The sequence below is a fragment of the Indicator indicator genome, chromosome Z, assembly GCF_027791375.1.
Source record: "Indicator indicator isolate 239-I01 chromosome Z, UM_Iind_1.1, whole genome shotgun sequence".
Classification (NCBI taxonomy): domain Eukaryota; kingdom Metazoa; phylum Chordata; class Aves; order Piciformes; family Indicatoridae; genus Indicator; species Indicator indicator.
The window spans coordinates 20,689,068-20,706,858 of NC_072053.1; the positions used below are offsets into that span (position 1 = coordinate 20,689,068).

General features: G+C 41.4%; 1 protein-coding gene across 1 annotated transcript; it reads left to right on the forward strand.

Moving 5' to 3' along the window:
- The first annotated feature begins 4,616 nt into the window (after positions 1–4,616).
- Positions 4,617–16,986, forward strand: SKP2 (S-phase kinase associated protein 2). The gene is made up of 10 exons (XM_054397375.1): positions 4,617–4,630; positions 6,368–6,630; positions 8,884–8,995; positions 9,253–9,396; positions 10,994–11,128; positions 12,532–12,630; positions 13,678–13,805; positions 15,346–15,397; positions 16,019–16,126; positions 16,691–16,986. Exons 1-10 carry the CDS (start codon positions 4,617–4,619, stop codon positions 16,902–16,904), a joined length of 1,269 nt encoding a protein of 422 aa, XP_054253350.1. The 3' UTR covers positions 16,905–16,986.
- Positions 16,987–17,791: the final 805 nt, after the last annotated feature.

Sequence of the window (17,791 nt, forward strand, 5' to 3'; positions counted from 1 at the left end):
GATATCTCACCTATTTCACAATCGTTTATTCTACACATGGACTTGCTAGTCTATTGTACCATTCCTATTCAGAAATGTATTTTGTATTTATCATAGTATAGTAGCAAATGCCACCAAAAAAGTAATAAAAAGAAATACTATATAATCAAACTCATTAAGGCAGTGCTATCTGATACACAGTTTTGGGTGCCCATTATAGCCACACCTTATGCTATATAAGCAAACAATAAGTCAAAAAAATTATACAACATACCCACCATTAGTCACATCCATATGATTTTTTACTACATTTATACCTAAATAGCTGCTACTGAAACAAAAGATGAAAAGGTTTTTTGCAAGATGCCACACACAGCTGCTACTAAGCTTCCCAAAAGACTACAAAAATGTACTGAATATTCTGAAGTAGAAAGGGAATTGAGTCTTGCCACAACTTAGTTCACTTTAAGACAACAGTAACTTCACAGTTAAAATAGAGAATTTTCTGTTCTTAGCCTAGTTGCTATTTTAACCTCAAAATACAAAACTAAAGGCCTAATTTTTACCAGACTGCAACTAAATACAATTAAGAGATGTTTTGAAGTAATAAACACACATTTCCAGAATTACAGATCAAAATTTTTAGTTAGAATCCACTTGTAACTAGCTCTCCACACAAACAGCTTAAATGGCAAAAATCCACAAGGTGATAAATGTGATGTTTGAGAGTAGCTCCTAATGTGAGCTAAACCCTCCTAACAGAACAGCCATTCGGACTCATGCTGCTAAAATTAGGCCTAACAGACCTTAAAATACACTACTGCAGGATACAAAGCTATAAAGCCATGCATTTGTGTGGCAAACAGCACTCACCTCTAATTCTGGCTGTTGGCTCAAAGAAAGGCAAGTTCCTTACCCATCATTTTCTTTCTTTGTTGTATTTACACAGACTTCACATTGTTAGCACACAGCTCCCTAGTATGGGCTGGCTGAAGTTTCTGAGTGTCTAAAGAATGTTTCCCTGACGTCCATGAAATACTTCAGAAGAGTTCTCTCATACTGCATGACCTTCAACTGCTTAGAAGATGCTCCTATTTAGCAATGACACTCTGAAAGGAAGAGTATCTATTGGCATACTCAGTTTCTGGAGAGTAAGGCAGCTACAGATGAATGTTGAAACACCAGCCTGAAGTGCAACTTAACCAAAAAATGAAAAGTGTACAAGTGTAGGCTTTTGTTTCAGACATACAAAGTCATTAATTCTGTGAATGGAAGTAGATAAATTTCAAAATTCTGATAATAAATCCTCAGATTTATTATGTGAGTGGGAACCCAGCTACTAACTCTTTGTAAATGCAATAAAGGGCTTAGTTCACACTTAATTCCCTTGGAAACACCCTATTATCAAGGGTATTCAATTACCTTGCCAGCCTCAAGGCTAAACCACACTCATGACTATCTGCATTACAAATGAACTACTCAGCCTAGTTTGGAAATACTCAAATTACTAAATGAAACATCAGAGAATGAAAAAACCAGTTCCTTTGAGCTTTTATATAGCATCAAGTATAACAACAAAGACACTCCTATATTAAATACTAACAAGGAAAAAAAAAGTACAGCATATCTGTGAAGAAAGGACCGTGGTTTCATAAAGTATGCTCAAATACCCCTTTAATCAGAAATCCCACATCAGATTGCATCACAGGCTTTTCATACTTCACAAGAAAGCATTTTACTAGCAGATTGGTCATTTTGCAAATTATGTGACTGGTGCTTTGACCCTTCCTAGTCTGCAGATTTCTTGTTGTTGCCCATGACACTCTCCAGCTTACCCACATGGTTCTATAAAGACATAGAGGCCATACAGTATTATAAGTAATACCTGAGAAGGCCTGAACTCAATGTAAACATGGCTTCATGTTTTACTGAATACATACACAGAAGTATAATTTGTGTGATGTTCATTTCACATAATCATCTTACTGCATCCTCCAAATTCTTTCCAAGAACCACAACATTTGTGTATCTGACTGCTTCTGCTTAAGCACAGACACAAAACTACTCATCTGTACCCTTCCCTCTCCCACAGCCTTCTGAATCTTCAAGGTATTTTGATTTACACTACCACAGTCTGCAAGGTTCTTCCTCAGTAAAAACATCCTGAGTAAAAGACAGTCAGAAGTCCCATTCAAGACCAAATCCAACAATTCAACAATTTGTTCTTGAAAAGCTTATGCTGTCTTTTACAAAGCTGTTATATGATAGATACTTAAAAATAGCTTTGGTTCAAGAATTTTTTTCAGGAATTAAAAAAAGTGACTACTTTGCCAATCTACTACCAACTACCAAAGGGTAGTTTTCCCTACCCTTCAAAAATTAGTAATAAAGACAGTCACTATGCTTCTGGTTTTCTTATCTTTGTTATTTCAAGAATTTTTAGAATACTACATCCTTTTTAATTGTTGTTGTTCCTGAAGTATTCTCAGACAAAGACCATCAGACTTGGAGAAGTTAAATTACAAATCTTCAATTAAAACACTTGAGGAACCAAGCAGATGAAGTTTTCCTTGCCTTACTTTAAACACCATAATTACATCTGGGAAAAATAATCATCAAGAAAGTTAGCAAACTACAGAGGTTTCTGTTTGGGAATACTCCGCTAGTTCCTACAGTTTCTTCCAGCACATTTCACTCGGCAAAAGAAAAATAGCATGCCACAATGCTGTGCTAGCTTTCTGAAGCCTACCCTCCTTTGCAGAGCTATGCTGTTAAGAATCCTGAAGCAAGACTTCATTTTATGGACAGGATTAAACCTTTTGGACAGATACATCTGCACCACAGTAAAAGCCCTTATCACTTCATCCTTGAACAACACGTTGGGCTCACTTCACATTTTAGAAATCTTAAGAGAAGAACAAGAGGTCAAGCAATAAAAAAACCCTCCAGTCATTTTTTATATCTAAGTCTCCTAAGCCTGTGGTTGGGGTTTTTTTGGTTTGTTGGGGTTTGTTTTTGTTTGGTTTGGTTTGTTTTTAATTTGGTTGTGGGGGGAGGGAAGGGAAGGGGTTGGGGGGGTTTGTTTGTTTGTTTTTTTGTTTGTTTTCCACTTCCTTATTACCCACTGACCCTTGCAGCTTGGGGAACAGTAAGTATTTATAAGCAAGTAATAGATGTGAAGACCTGCTTGCTCTCAGCACTATGATAAAACTACCTACAGAAAGAATTGCCTGAGAAAACTGACCAGAGAATTTATCTGATAGCACCATTTGGGAGAAATAACATCTGAGATAAATTAATAAAATATAATTTGTATAGCTTTTTTTCAGTAAGAAACAGCACCAGTCTGATTAGTAGTTTATTAATACTAGTAATTTCAACTATCTTGCAATGAAAGAAAGATTCTGAATTGATTCAACATTTAATTGCTTGCATATCAATATTTAAGGAAAGAAGTTTTTTATCTGCTTATGGTAAGAGAAAAATAATAACATTCAAAACAGCAGCATTTTCCGATTTGGTGCAAGACTGGGTCCTCCACAGAGCCCTAACTAAAAGACCAAGGTACGCAAAGATTTTTCTGTTCACAAGCAAGCAAGGACCATCAGTACAAAACCACAGTAAGTTTCCTTGCTTTACATGGCACTATCTTGTCTTCTAATAAAGGACATTCAAGAGGCTGATGCTTTCATAGGGCTTAGGGGAATACTCTGAAAAATAACATAGCAAAGAAAACAATTGCTTGGAAAAACTAAAATAGAATCAGATACAAAAGTTGTACCATTGCAATAAGAATCTAAAAAAGACCAGAAATTGATACCTGAGCTACCAGACAATTGCACTCACAAAGAACAGGTGTCAGTAAGGCAGTAAGTCACTGCATTAAGGCAAACTTGGACTATTTGGTAATTCAAAGTTTTTTAAAAAATAATTTGATTTGACCCGTCAGCAAATTCTCCTTTCAACTTCCAATGCATTAACAGAGAAAAGTGAAAAAAAAAAAGCTACGCAAAAAATAAAGGACCTACTGAACAGGTTAAATATTTTTCAGCTTATTTTAAACCTTAAAAAAAAAAAAATCACCTTTGAGTATCCACTTAACCTTTATACAACTGTTGCATGACTCTAGTTCTAACTGGAAATGGTTAACAGAAATTCTTTTCTAAGATCATATGAATGGAAACTTCAGCCACATCGTTGTATCCAACTTAACTGTCTACAATTTGGCATGCACTCCATTACTACCTTCGATTTTACAAGTATATCTCTCCATCATTACACAATAAACAGCATTTACAAGCAAGTGGCTGACTAACAGAGTTGTAGGGATGTTCATTATTAGTTTTCCATTCTTGTCAATTTTAAAACAAATAGTTTGGAGAGAAAGCATGAAGTGCTGCATCACAGAAACAAACCATGGCATAAGTCTGAAACACGGTGAGAAAAAATTACTGAGTTTCAACTAGCATACTTAAGAATAGGACCAGAATTGACTAGACAGTTCCTCAATTTCAGGCCTTCACAGTTAAGGTGTTTCTAAAACGCAAGACTTTCCCCAGTAAAATGTTACAAGTCAGTGAGATTCTGTTCTTCTACATCTAATACTGACACTGCATATCAGAATTGTTATAAAACTGATGGTTGTACATCGGTGGCCTTTAAGTCACACACAATCAAAGCTTACAGACACTCAACAAATATTAAAATGCATGCTGTAAACATGCGTAATTATGACTCCTGAAAAATACCCAACGAAAGAAACAAAAATAGCTGCTAATAACAGAAAAAAACAAACACACCGATTCCTCCCGTATCATTCGCCACACCCGGTCTCCACACAGACACTGCTCTCCGCCTACCCCATCTTACGGTCGATAGTAGCCCAGGGTTCTTCTCGCTTCCGACTCGAGTAACCCACCTCTCTGGGAGCGCCCCAAGGGGGCAGAGAGACGCGACTGCACTTACCCCTTCCGCGGCGCCGCGCCTGGACGGTCCCGGCCCTGCACAGCTCCCCCGCCCGCACCTCGCCCTGACTCGGCGATGCTGTACACCCGGGTTCCGCGGCAACTCCCCGCAGACTCAACACTCTCACCCGCCCTGAGGCCCGCACCCCGGCCTGCCGACACCCTGGGCCGCGTCGTTCCCTCACCACAGCCAGAGTCCCCTTGCCTAGCAGTCAGACTCTCGTGGGGCGGCACCACCCTCCATCCTCGCTGCCGCCGACCTCCACACGACGGGTCAGACTGCCACGCAAAAAACGGCCGCCACGCCCGGTTCCTTCCGTGTCAAACAGACTGAAGCCGCAGCCGCCACCGCCATTCGCCCTCGCCAACCACCCGCCGTCCCAAGCGGCGCTAATATCGTCATCGCCCCCACCCCAGAGGCGGGCGCAAGGTACTGTGGGTACGGTCCCTTCGCGCTGAGGTGGAGGGGAGGGGGAAGGGGTGTGGCTTGTGGTTGGCGAACTACGGCCCCCGATAGGCTTTCCGGGTGGCGCCGCTCAGCTTCCGGTCGGCGGTGCTGGAGTGCGCGGTACGCGTGGCTACCTGGTGGTGCTCGGAGCTCCTTCTGACGCAGCCGTTCCGCCGCCATGCACAGGTATGGGAGCGGGGAAAGAGTACTTGCCGCCTAAAATGCCCTCCTCGCTGTTAGGGTGGGAGAGAGCCGCGTGGTGCCCGGCCGTGTCGCGTGGGGTTCCACTCTGCCCGGGGATGGAGGGATGTGCGTGGGAACCCCGGCAATCGGACCCGGTGAAGCATCCACGAGTTCTTGAGCTGCCCGGAATGTTCTGGGGAGGTGCGTGGGCCTCTGGTGTGCGTGCGGCCAGTAGCGGGGTACAGCGTGCATGGGCGCCTAGGGTCCCCAGGGCTGCTTCTCTTCCGCGCCGCGGCGGGCGGCAGCCGGCGCTGGAAGTCGTCTCTCTGCCGGCGCGGCTCCCCACGCCACCTCCGGCGTTCCCGCCCTCCGCCCGGTCCCCGCCAGCAGGCTGAATGCCGCCCGCCGCCCTTTCTTGGCTGCGCTCGGGTCCCCGGCAGCAATGTTTGTGGCAATGTTTTGGTGCTGGGTCGGAGGGGTACGGAAGAGGCCAATCTATGGCACACGGCCTCCGTCGGCCTCCTCTGACCGGTCGTTCCGTTCGCCCCCTCACTCCGTCCGGGCATGGTGTGCGCTTAGTCCCCGACAGGTTGTTGGCATGAAATCTGCCAGACCGAGCCCAAGGCTCCGCTGTGGCCGCTATTTGTAGTTCCAGTGCCTGTAGACGCAACACCCTGCGTGGGGATGTGGACTGCATGTGACAGTGAAATGCTTTTGTACAAGGAGCTCCATCTTGTGTTTGGCGTCCATCTGGCGGTACCTTCAGAGCCTCTGGGTTTTACTGTGTCTGCAGAAAACATCTCCAGGAGATACCGTCCTCCAGCAGCAATGTTTCATCCAGCTTCACCTGGGACTGGGACTCCAGCAAGACCTCGGAGTTTCTCTCTGGCATGGGAGTGTCTGTCCTTAAGAAAGACAAGCTGGGCAATGAAAACACACCACAGGACCTGCTAGTGTCATCGTCCTGTCCTCCTCAGAAACGGCAGAAGGTGAAGGAGAGGGAAAAGGATTTTGTCATCATGCGCCGGCCTCGGCTGCTCAGAGAGGCAGAGTCAGGTACTGTCACCATGGTCCAAGTTTTGTTAGGGATGGACTGAACATCATGAGTGCTTAGTACTTTTGGTGGTTGTTTTGGTGTTTTTTTTTTTTTTTTTGCTCTAGACCAGCAGAATGTCACTTACAGATCTGGTGGCTTTCAGGCTTCATCTGTGAAGTCCTGCTTTATGTAGGCCTTTAAACAGAGGTGGTGTGCCTGGCACCAGAACTGTGGCCCGTAAAAGCCATGTTTGGCTCCTGCCTAGCTCTTCCAGCCTGTGTCTGTGTCCTGGGTGTTTGTGCTGCACATCCCTGGGTCCATCTGCTCTTGCTCTTTGGGACTTGGGTGGCACCTTGGCCCAGCAGGGCCCTGAGATTCATGTTTCTCTTGCCCAAAGCACCTATTCGAGGAAATGTTTTACCATATACTAAGTGGGGCCAGGATCCTCTCAAAATGCAGCTGCAGCTGACAGATGAGTATGGACTGTTTGTGTTGGTGTCCCCTGTATAATTCTGAAACCCAGTCTACTCAATTTTTCTCTCTCTCTTTTTTTTTTTTTCCCTCCTCATTTAAGCATCTTTCCTATTCTTCTTGACCTGAGAGGGAGGAGGAAAAAGGGAGTGACACAGATTCGGTGATTCACTGATTAAGTAGACTTACACCATAGATCCACACAAAAAGAGATTTAATTGTTAACTTCCTGACTAGAGTTACATGTGTAGATACATATTATATAAAAATTTAAAAATACATTTCTAAATCTACACATGTAACTCTAGTCAGGCAGTTAATGTGTCTAAAAGAATGGGGGGGGAGGGGGGCATTGGAGAGAGAGAGAGAAAGTGAATAGATAAGAGATTTAGATCCCCATCTACAGTTCCAGCAACTTCCTGCCTGGTCCATTTTTTGGGTGTTTGGTGGTGGGTGAGCACCTGTCAGTGAGTCCAAGTCCTTTTTACTCCCTGCCAAAAGGGGTGTTGCTTTCTGGCTTCTGATGTGTCCCCTAATTTGCATGGAAAGCACTGGAAGCCGGTGCCTACCAATGTGCACAGGCTTCAGGGGGGAAGGGCAGCATTAACAGTTTCTACCAGTTAAGTTGACAGTCTTGGAGACCCTGTATTCTACCCTTTGTACAGTATTCAGCAAACTTCATTATCTCAGTGGAACATAGGCAAACTTGGCAAGGGACAAGGCCATCTATCCTCTGATGTCTTCTGAACCCTCCTGAGCTGGCATATTGTGTTTCTTGTCTTGCCACAGAGCACATACTTGTCCTAACTGCAAGGCTGCTGCCTCACAGAGAGTTTGAAACATCAATTCATTTGCATCAGAGTCTGAGAGCATCTAAGTTACTTGGTCCTTGAGACCAAAGAGACCCTGATCCGCATCATTTGCAGTGCAGGCTGAGGCATGCTAGAGGGGCAGCATCTCCTTCTTTTGAGGATGAGCAAGGAATCTTGCCAGAGAGTTACAGGAAAGCTGCAGTAGAGGGTGTAAGACTCCTGGACTGGAAAGGTGCTGGCAAGGAAAGAGAAAAACTGTAACCTGAAGACCTGGGGCACTTGAAGAAGGGGCTACAGTATGCTGCATTCAATTTTCAGTCTGCAGAAACAATGAAATGCAAAATAAAGAAAGGTCTCTGGACATTAGGCTGTCATATGAAAGGTGGGAAAGCCCTCAGAGAGCCCTGCTTTTAAATAAGATGGAATGCTATGTCATAGGCAGCTATTCTTTAGCTTCACCACCCAGAAATTTCCATGTGAATGGCAACACTTGGAGCCTTGTACATACTCATGAGAAGATGAGATTGAGAAATTGAGATCCTGTCACATTCTTTGAGATAAGTCTTGGGTGGTGGTAGTAAGCTCCTTTATGGGAGCCTGACATACATAGGAAGGATGGGCATTTCAGCATGGGGGGAAAAAAGAGGCCCATACAAGCCTTAGAATACAAAGAAAGTAACTGAGATGCTCTTGTTTCTGGAATGACTATGTGAGTAAAGATTGTGGTCATTTTTTCAAGGACATGGTTTTTCCCATAGCTTCAATATGTATACTAAGTTGATGTTAGGTAAAGCTTTGTGTTTGACAGTCATAGCTAGATTAAGACAGTAAAATTATCTTCCTAAAATGAAGAGCTGAAAGAGTATTGGTATCTGCATAGCCTAGAGAGAAACTAGAGGTGCTTTTTACAGCCAAACCAAAAAGGGTGCCTGATCAGCAGGTGAAAATGAACTAGTTTTAACTTGAACATGTTTGCCCTTTCTCTTGAAGGTATTTCCTGGGATGCACTTCCAGATGAATTGCTATTGGCAATCTTTGCATACTTGCCCCTAAGTGACTTGCTTAAAGTTTCCCTGATTTGCAAGAGATGGCATCGTCTTTCGTAAGTATTCACATCATTTAGTGCTAAGAAGACTTTTGCTTCTGTAGACTGCTAAATGATCTGATTCTTGTCTTACTTATTCATGTAGAGTACAGCTTGCATAATATGTGGGTTTTATGTATATGTAATCAAAAGATGACTCATGTTTTAACTTTAGTAAATTCTATTCAATATCTTCCCTCGTCTCAGTCTTTTGTGACACTGAAAACTTTGTGGTTGAATTCATAGTTCTGATCCTTCCTAACTCTGTGCCTTAGGTTTGATGAATCTCTGTGGCAGACTCTTGATCTGACTGGTAGAAATTTGCTGCCAGGAGTGATTGGACAGTTGCTGCCTGCCGGTGTTACTGTTTTCCGCTGCCCACGATCTTGCCTTGGAAATCCATTGTTTAAAACAAGCAAGTAAGGCTTTCTCTGCGTGTTCTGGATCCTGAAACCACATCTCAAATACTCTCTGTTTCTCTGTGTATTTCTGCTTTTAGGGCCTTGTGATGGTTTGAAACTGTCTTTTTAATTTTTCCTTGCAAAGTTCAGAACAGAGAAAGTGAAAGAATGTAAATAAGTCACTATTGGTGAAATTCAGTGTATTCCACAAAGAAATCTAACTTTGGCTGAGAGAGGTTAAATTGAGAGTTTTGCGCAGATACAGCATCGCGCCCAAGAGGAGAGTTCATGAGATCTACGGTGCACGAACCCTGAGAGCCCTGAGTCACCTGAGAGTCCCTGTTCCTTTCTTCACTCCATCTGCAAGGAAACAAGCTGTTTGCTGTTTTTCCTGTGATTTGACTCTTTTGAATCATCTACATCTGAGATAGCCAGAATGGACTATGGTCTTTATTCACCTATTGTTGTAGATATTATTTTAGGTTAGATAAATGATAGTAGCAGCCAATGGAATTATTTAGAAGGGGTGGACTGTGATGGTTTGAAACTGTCTTTTTAATTTTTCCTTGCAAAGTTGAAAACAGAGAAAGTGAAAGAGTGTAAATAAGTCACTATTGGGTGTAAGAAAGTAAAATAATGATTGTTCTAAACACTTCCATTGGATAGATAGAAATGTTTAAGAACTATTACCCAAAACAAAGTGGGGGACTCTGCACATTCTGCGTTCTGCAGTGGGGGCAGTTGCTGGGCTGTCTGGCTGCTGTTTCTTCTTCTCTTCTGGCTGAAGATAACACGTACTGACCTTGGCAGCTAAGTTAACAACTTTCTGCTTAACTAACTCTGCTTCTCTGTCCAGGGGGGTCTGGGGGGAAGCTCCTGGGAGAGAGAGAGGCCCCTTTGGGAGGGTCCCCTTGGGGGGAAGCAAAGGGAGATCGGTTGTGCTTTTCTTTGATTGTATGTATTTGTGAATGTTGTGAATTTTGTATATTTGTACACATTCATTGCATTTCATCGTAGATTTTAGACTCTGCTTGTAAATACAGCCTTCATTTGCTTCCAGACTGAGGTAGCCTGGTTATTGTCGGTGGGGGGGGAATTTCAGCTCACACCGACACAGGCCTCCAGCAGCATTGGCATTTGTGCTGCCTTGGAGCGTGGAAGAGCTGACAATGGTTAGGCGCATGTTGAGATATGAGGACTCATGTTCACCTGCAGTTATTTAAAATCTGCCTAACATGATTTTTGAAAGTCTCAAGCACCACCATCCACTTGCAGCTTCTATCTTTTAGAACGAATAGTTGTCAGCATCTCCAGGATTTTTATGTGGGAAGCTCAAAATTTAACTGCCAACAGGATTTTATGTTTAATGCCAGCCTTTCAGATGTTGACAGCTCCTGTAAATGCCTGAAGATAAGAGTTCTGCAGTTCTGGCTGGTGGCTTAGCAGTAGGCTCAGTGAGTTCAGTAGCATGTCCAATGTGCAGCCAAATACAACAGCATAATTACTACCTGTAAACTTTGCAATGTTCTATTGTATGGGATATATTTATGGCATGGGAATTTGTGGAAAAGGTTTTCATGCAGTTTTAGTGACCTGCCTTTCTCTTTTTTCTTAGATCTCTCAGAGTTCAACATATGGATTTGTCAAACTGCACAGTGTCTGTTGCAGATCTCCAGAGTATTCTTTGTCGGTGTGAAAGGCTGCAGAACCTCAGCTTGGAAGGACTAGTGCTTTCTGATGACATCATCAAGTGAGTGACACCTTTGAGAATGTTCCATAAATACCTTCTGTTTAGTGCTGTCATTTTGTGCAGGCTAGCAAAAGAATGCAGCTGAAAGTTGTTCATTGTGGGAATCTTTTGAAGGGACCGGTTTTAGGCACTTAACAGAGCTTGCTGGCAGGCTAGATGAGCTGCCTTTTTCCTCTTGATCCTTCAAGAGATGAGGTGAGGATGGAAACACAGGAGTCTATCTTGGTGGCTCTTAGTTTTTTGTGGTTTTTTTTTTGGTGTTGTTTTGTTTTGTTTTGTTTGTTTCTTTTGTTTCCTAGAGTAGGGAGAGGCTGGAGAAGCTGCTCATCTCGCTGGTGATTTTTTGTCCATTGACTGTACCCACAGCCAAGCTGTACAGCACAGCTACTTCTGTTTTTCCCATTTCTGTAGTCTCAAGGAAACTTCACGTTTAGTACACAGATTCTTTTCTGTTTTAAGGGGTCTCAGTCTTTCTCCCATCATACACTAGTTGTGCTTCTGTACTTTTTCACTTGGTTGTTGAACTTTACTCTGAGTGGCTGGAAAACTACAGATCTGTCAAGCAGGTAATTTGTTGTTTCGTTAAAGTGGAAAGAGCACTAATGAATGTGCAGTCAAACTCTGGTTTAATCAAATCAGGTGATTGTGCAGGTGTCAGAGACTGTCAGGTGTCAGAAACTCAGGGTGTCCTTTTCTCTTTTGAGTTTTCTGAGCTTTCCTCACACCAGAGGGGGGGGTAAAAAAGCTGAAACCAGTACAAATAAACTAATATGTTTTGGCTTCTGATACAAGATAAAATGTATCTGAAAATTGGGTACTAATTTAGGCACTGATGCTGTTCCTTTAATGCTTTCTGTACAAATGTAGGTGCTCACTGTAACAGTTTTCCTGTCTTTGCCAACTGCTCATCTGCACTAGTCTTGAAAATGAATGCATTCAGGGGGATGCTGTTTGGACACGTTTGTTCTGGAATAACTTCCATCTTGCAGAAGGGTGACCTCACAAACAGGATGATTGCTTTTGTAGAGGTATATTTATCTCTGATAAGGCAATGTATGTGTGTATTTAACGACATACAACAGGGGAAGGTGAAAATAAGTTGTTTCCTATGAAACAGTTTCCTATTTAATATAAGTTGTTTCCTATTCTGCAGTTTGTAAATACGGACTCATCAGGAATGTCAGGTAAAATAGATATCCTTTTCAAAGTTGTTCTGTGATGCAGTGAGTAGAATTGAGATCCTTAGGTTGATCGGTTTACTAAAGACACAGTCCTGACATATAATGTATGACAAATAATTCTGTGCTTGATGTCTTAGCTCTTAAGATTAATCACGTGTCCTAACAATGAGAGCAGTATTCCAACATTTAAATTTAATCAGTCTTCTTTTTTCTCCTCTACAGGAGCATTGCTAAAAATTCCAGTTTGGTGCGACTAAATCTCTGTGGGTGCTCAGGGTTTTCTGCAGAAGCCTTGGAGCTGATGTTGAGCAGCTGTTCTATGTAAGACAAAACCAGTTTTTGCTATTCCTGAGGAAAAGGATCCCTTTTTAATATTGAACCTTTCTCTAGTATCTTTTATTATTAGCCTGTTTCTGTTCCTAAATGCTGAAGAATTGATTATTAGCTGAACAGTCAAATAGTTTCTTTCCATCAGGCTAAATCTTTTTCTTTAATAGCAAAGATGTACATCAGTAGATTTTCATGAGTTTTCTTAATCGTACTTAGAGGAGATCTTGTTGGTGAGCAAACCTGATTTATGCTCTTTTAATCATCATGTAAATTTGTTTTTTGTAATGAAAGTGGTATGTGACATTCACAAAGTGAAAGTATGTGTTTTGAAACTGCTAAGTATACTCTCGTTACACGTTTGCAATCAGCGTACAGCTTGAATGGCAGAAAATACTGTGCCTTTTCATCTACAATAAAATAATCCTTCAGTAACCTTCTGCCTCATGAAGCACTATGTTCAGATTGACAGCTCCAGTGATTAAACCATCTGATGGGAGGAAGTCACTGAACCTGGGTCCCAGTCAATCTGGGATTTATATCCTGATCTTTCTGCTGACTTCCTGCCTTCTTCCTACTTAATCGCTGCTTCTGCAAAAGCGTGTTTTTAATCAAACTGCATGTTAGTGGACAGACAAAATCTTAATCTTTCTATGCCTCTCATGGATAAGTAATGTTTTCTATTGCTTGGTCTGATTGCTTGGATTGTGAGCTCTTTAGAAAATGCCAGTCTGTACAGTACATCGTGAATAACAGATTCCAAACCTGATCCTAAGAGTATTAGTGGAAATTTAACATTTTTCATTTACATAGAGAACTCCAGCTAAGTGCTCTAGTTGTTCTTTGTGCTTGGTTAGGTATACAACACCTGTATACAAAATACTTTGTCTCAGCCCTGTATGGTGATAGGCTATATGTAATCAGGCCTATATGTAAAGAGCTAAGGTCACAGCATGCTCAATGCTTATACAAAACTATGAAGTGTTCTGTACTAATGATGATTAATCGTTCTTGCAAACACCTTTGTTTGTTTGTGTGTAGGCTGGAGGAGCTGAACTTGTCCTGGTGTGACTTCACAGCCACCCATGTCAAAGCAGCAGTCAATCATATTACTTCAAAAGTAACCCAATTAAATTTAAGTGGATACAGACAGAATCTACAAATACCAGGTAAACAACAGCATGTCAGACTTTTTCCTGCCATGGGATAAAGCAGCAGCCTTTGTATTTTATTCTGGTTGGTACCACCTGATTGGTGTATAGAAAAATGATGCACTAACACTGATTACAGCTCTTTATGGCTTGATGTTCTTGCTGGCAGACAAGCTTACTCATGTCTCTGGTTCAGCTGTGAGAGGAGATGATTTGTCTTCTGAATTTAAAAACAGTGAGATGAAAGTTCTTTTCACATTCAGTTGAAAGGTATACCTCTTACTTCTGAACTAAATTCTCGAAGCAGCATACACTGGATCCCATGTTCCACTGTGAACTGTGAATTACCATTCCAGATACTGTCCTTGGAGCATTCTTAAAGCTTGTGCTGTTGTGGCTGCTGAAGGCATCTTCCAAAAGAGGCTAGTCATAGTAACTACTCGAGTTTCAGCCTGACATGATGTCCTGCAGATGTTAGTTAATTTGGAAGGCAAATAATCTCAGTTATCAACATTGGCTACTTGCTAGTACTTCCAGGGAGAAGGTATGCGTAATGTTGCCAGGGTGACAGAAAACACAGAGAAGGGGAGAGAGCACAACAGGGGGGACAAGAGCATAGATTAAGGGTGAAATAGCCTTGGTGGTCAAGAAAAAATTAGTTTTTCTCAATGAGCAAATGTGATGATAGGTCACTGGCTGACAAGCAGGTGGTGACACAAGGGCAGCGGCCTTTCTCTTTTTTCCTGTTTATATGTCACACTGACCTTGGCATGCATCCTTTGTGGGCAAATACACTTTTTATCTTAGCTGAAAACCCAGAAACAGACATGCTACATAATCTCCAAACCAGGAATTTACACCTTTAATTGATCTGACCATTAGAGAATATGCAGAGCTCTGCTCTGCTTGCAAACACTCTATGAATAATTTTACTCACTCTAATGCAATTTATAAGGCATAAGATTTTAATAGTTCACTTATACTTTAGGTAATGTTTACTTTAGGTTTTGCACATGAATTTTGAAATACCTAAATCCTCTGCTGATAAGCACCTTGTTAATAACAGCAGCCTAAGCCAAAGGTGATTCTGTGCTATTTTCAGAAGGATGGTCTCAAGAACTTGTCCTCTAAATCAGGAAAACAGTAAACTTTCTATCATGAGAAGGGAACTTTCCATGGGTAAAAGCAGAAATTGTGAAAGAACTTGATGCTCTTTAATGTGGAAAAATCTTTGGCATTTACTACATTTAAGAATTTCACGTTTCACCTTTCCTGTGTCTCATTATGTTTCTACAGCAATACAATTTTACTCACTTGCTGACTTGCTGGTGCAACTGACTTTTAGTGACACTTCTTTGGACTAAATGGATCTATTTTGCTGAGGTGTCCTGTTAAGGTGTCTTGATAGGCAGACTGTATATGCTGCAAATCTTCTTAACAATAAGTTGTTTCAGTTGTGGGATTCCAGTAGAGAAGATAGAAACAAAGATATATAGAACTCAGTATAAAGCATATTTGTCTTGTTAATGAAAGATGGACTGACTTAATTTCTTTTCAGATGTTAAAACACTGGTGGAAAGATGTCCTTTACTTGTCCATTTAGATCTAAGGTAAGAAGATGTGTGCAGCTAGTCCTTAAATCCTTATGGTTCAGGGGAGTGCTCATTCTTTTGCATTGCAGTAATGACATAGCAATAATGCATGGTTGTGTAGGGTGCCATAGCCAGAAGACACTTTCTATGCTTGACCCACTTTCTATGTCATGACCTAATCTGGAACATTTCACCCTTAACATAAATGGGACATACATACAGGATTTGTCAACTGCCAAGTGATTATAGTTTACAGGTAGAGTGGAAGGGAAGCATTTAGATGCATACAATCTATAAGCCTATCATTCTAGAGATGGTTTAGTTCAGCTCTAATATAAATTTGTTACCTGGATGTAGAACTGGTAGAGGAGGGGTGGGAGGGTGAAGGGAAGTTACATTTTGGTTTTGATTTAGTCAGCCCAAGTAAATCCCTGTGTGTGGAGCTTCTGCTTCACTTGCCCTTCAGTAATACCTCCTCCACAACACACTGGAAATGGGCTACTGACATACTGAACAAAAGAAAAAATACTTCAGTAGTAGAAAAAGTTGGTATTGATTACATTTCTCAGCCTGAATTTTGGAAATACAAAATTTACTGCTGCTTATACTTGAAACTATTTCCTGTGCTCTTTTGTACAGTGACAGTGTGATGTTGAAGCCTGAGTGCTTTCAGTATTTTCATCAACTCATCTTTCTGCAACATCTGTGTCTTAGCCGATGTTATCAGATATCACCTGCTGCCTTAGTGTAAGTCATCTCTAAACGGCTTTGGCTTGCTGTTCACACAGAGGATAAATTAATTCAAACTTGCTTTGTTTTAGGTTTAGAATTGGCAAGTACTGTTTTTAAAAAACTCAGTGGTACGAGGAATAAGGAACTGAGCTAAAACAACCTGACTGCTAGAGTGTGTACCTATGTGAATCCAGACTGGCACCATAGGTATTTCAGAATCTTTCTGCGATGTGTGTACTTGTGGAACTCACTGCTCAATACTTAGAGGCTTGTGTCCTGTGAGCCACGTCCTGAAACTTCATTTGGAGAAATTCCTTCCATTTGTTCTAAATATTTAAGTCCAGGGAAATGAAAGGGGAGAAACCAGTTTATTTTCATTCCACATGAGAGAAGCAATAAGAAGCAATTTATTCAGTAGATTTCCTGGAATTATCAGTACCGAGAATTAATTCCAGTTAAATAACATGCTTTTAAAAGTGGGAAGAGGAATTTAGCTTAGGTAGAAACGCAGTTAGCTAGTTTGGGTAGAAGAAAAAGTCTTCAGGTTCACGATTAATTTCATCTTTTTTGTTTTTCTAGAGAACTTGGTGAAATTCCAACATTAAAGACTCTTCAAGTATTTGGAATAGTGACTGATAGCTCCCTACAGCTCCTCAGAGAAACACTACCTGACATGAAGATCAATTGTTCACACTTCACTAGTATTGCCAGGCCAACCGTTGGCAATAAAAAGAACTATGAGATTTGGGGCATCAAATGCAAACTGACACTGAGAAATCCTAGTGGCTTATGATCATGTACAATGGACTGGATGCGATGGACACTGTGCATAGTGAAGCTCCTTAAGAAGCAGAGTGATGGAGCACTTGTAGTACTGTTAGTGTAAAAAGCATTTTAAGTTGCTCTTATACTTTAGATTCATAAATATTTTTACAGTATTTTTCTACTTAATCTGATCTGTGAGCAATTGCAGAATTTCTAAGAACTTTTTTTACAAGGGAACTTATAAAAAATGTTGTGAATTGTAATTGTGTCAGCCTCTCTAGCAACTGTTGCAGGTTGTAATGCAGCTTTGTTGCTCTAGGGTGTTCTAAAGGTGCTTTTGCTTACCCCTTCCAGTTCTGCAACGCATAAAATGATTTGAAGAGGTGCTAGATATCATAAAACTTATTAATTAATTGGTTTTGTCTGAGTTTGAGGAACTTAAAATGAATAATGGTATTCAGATCCTTAATTGAACAGGATGTACAGCAAGATTAGAATCACAGAATTGTTTGGGTTGGAAAAGACCTTTAATCATTTAGCGCAACCATTACATGACTCTACCAAGTGTGGTGCTAAACCATGTTCCTTAGCACCACACCTCCACATCTTTTAAACACCTCCTGAAGATTCAACCACCTCCCTGGGGACCCTGTTCCAGTGTTTGATAACCCTTCCAGTGAAGAAGTTTCTTCTAATATCCAACCTAAATCTCCCCTGGTGCCACTTGAGGCCATTTTCTCTCATCGCTTATTACTAGGGAGAAGAGACCAATACCCACTTGGCCACAACCTACTTTCAGGTAGTTGTAGAGAGTGATTATGTCTCCCCTAAACTTCTCCAGACTAAACAACCCCAGTTCCCTCAGGTGCTAAAGCAACCCCGTTAGAATAGAGGAATGTGTCTGGATTCACGAAA

Coding starts and splice junctions, on each gene's coding strand:
- SKP2 (XM_054397375.1), top strand. Junction 12,631..13,677: donor ATGTTGAGCAGCTGTTCTAT/GTAAGACAAAAC, acceptor GTTTGTGTGTAG/GCTGGAGGAGCTGAACTTGT. Junction 16,127..16,690: donor ATATCACCTGCTGCCTTAGT/GTAAGTCATCTC, acceptor TTGTTTTTCTAG/AGAACTTGGTGAAATTCCAA.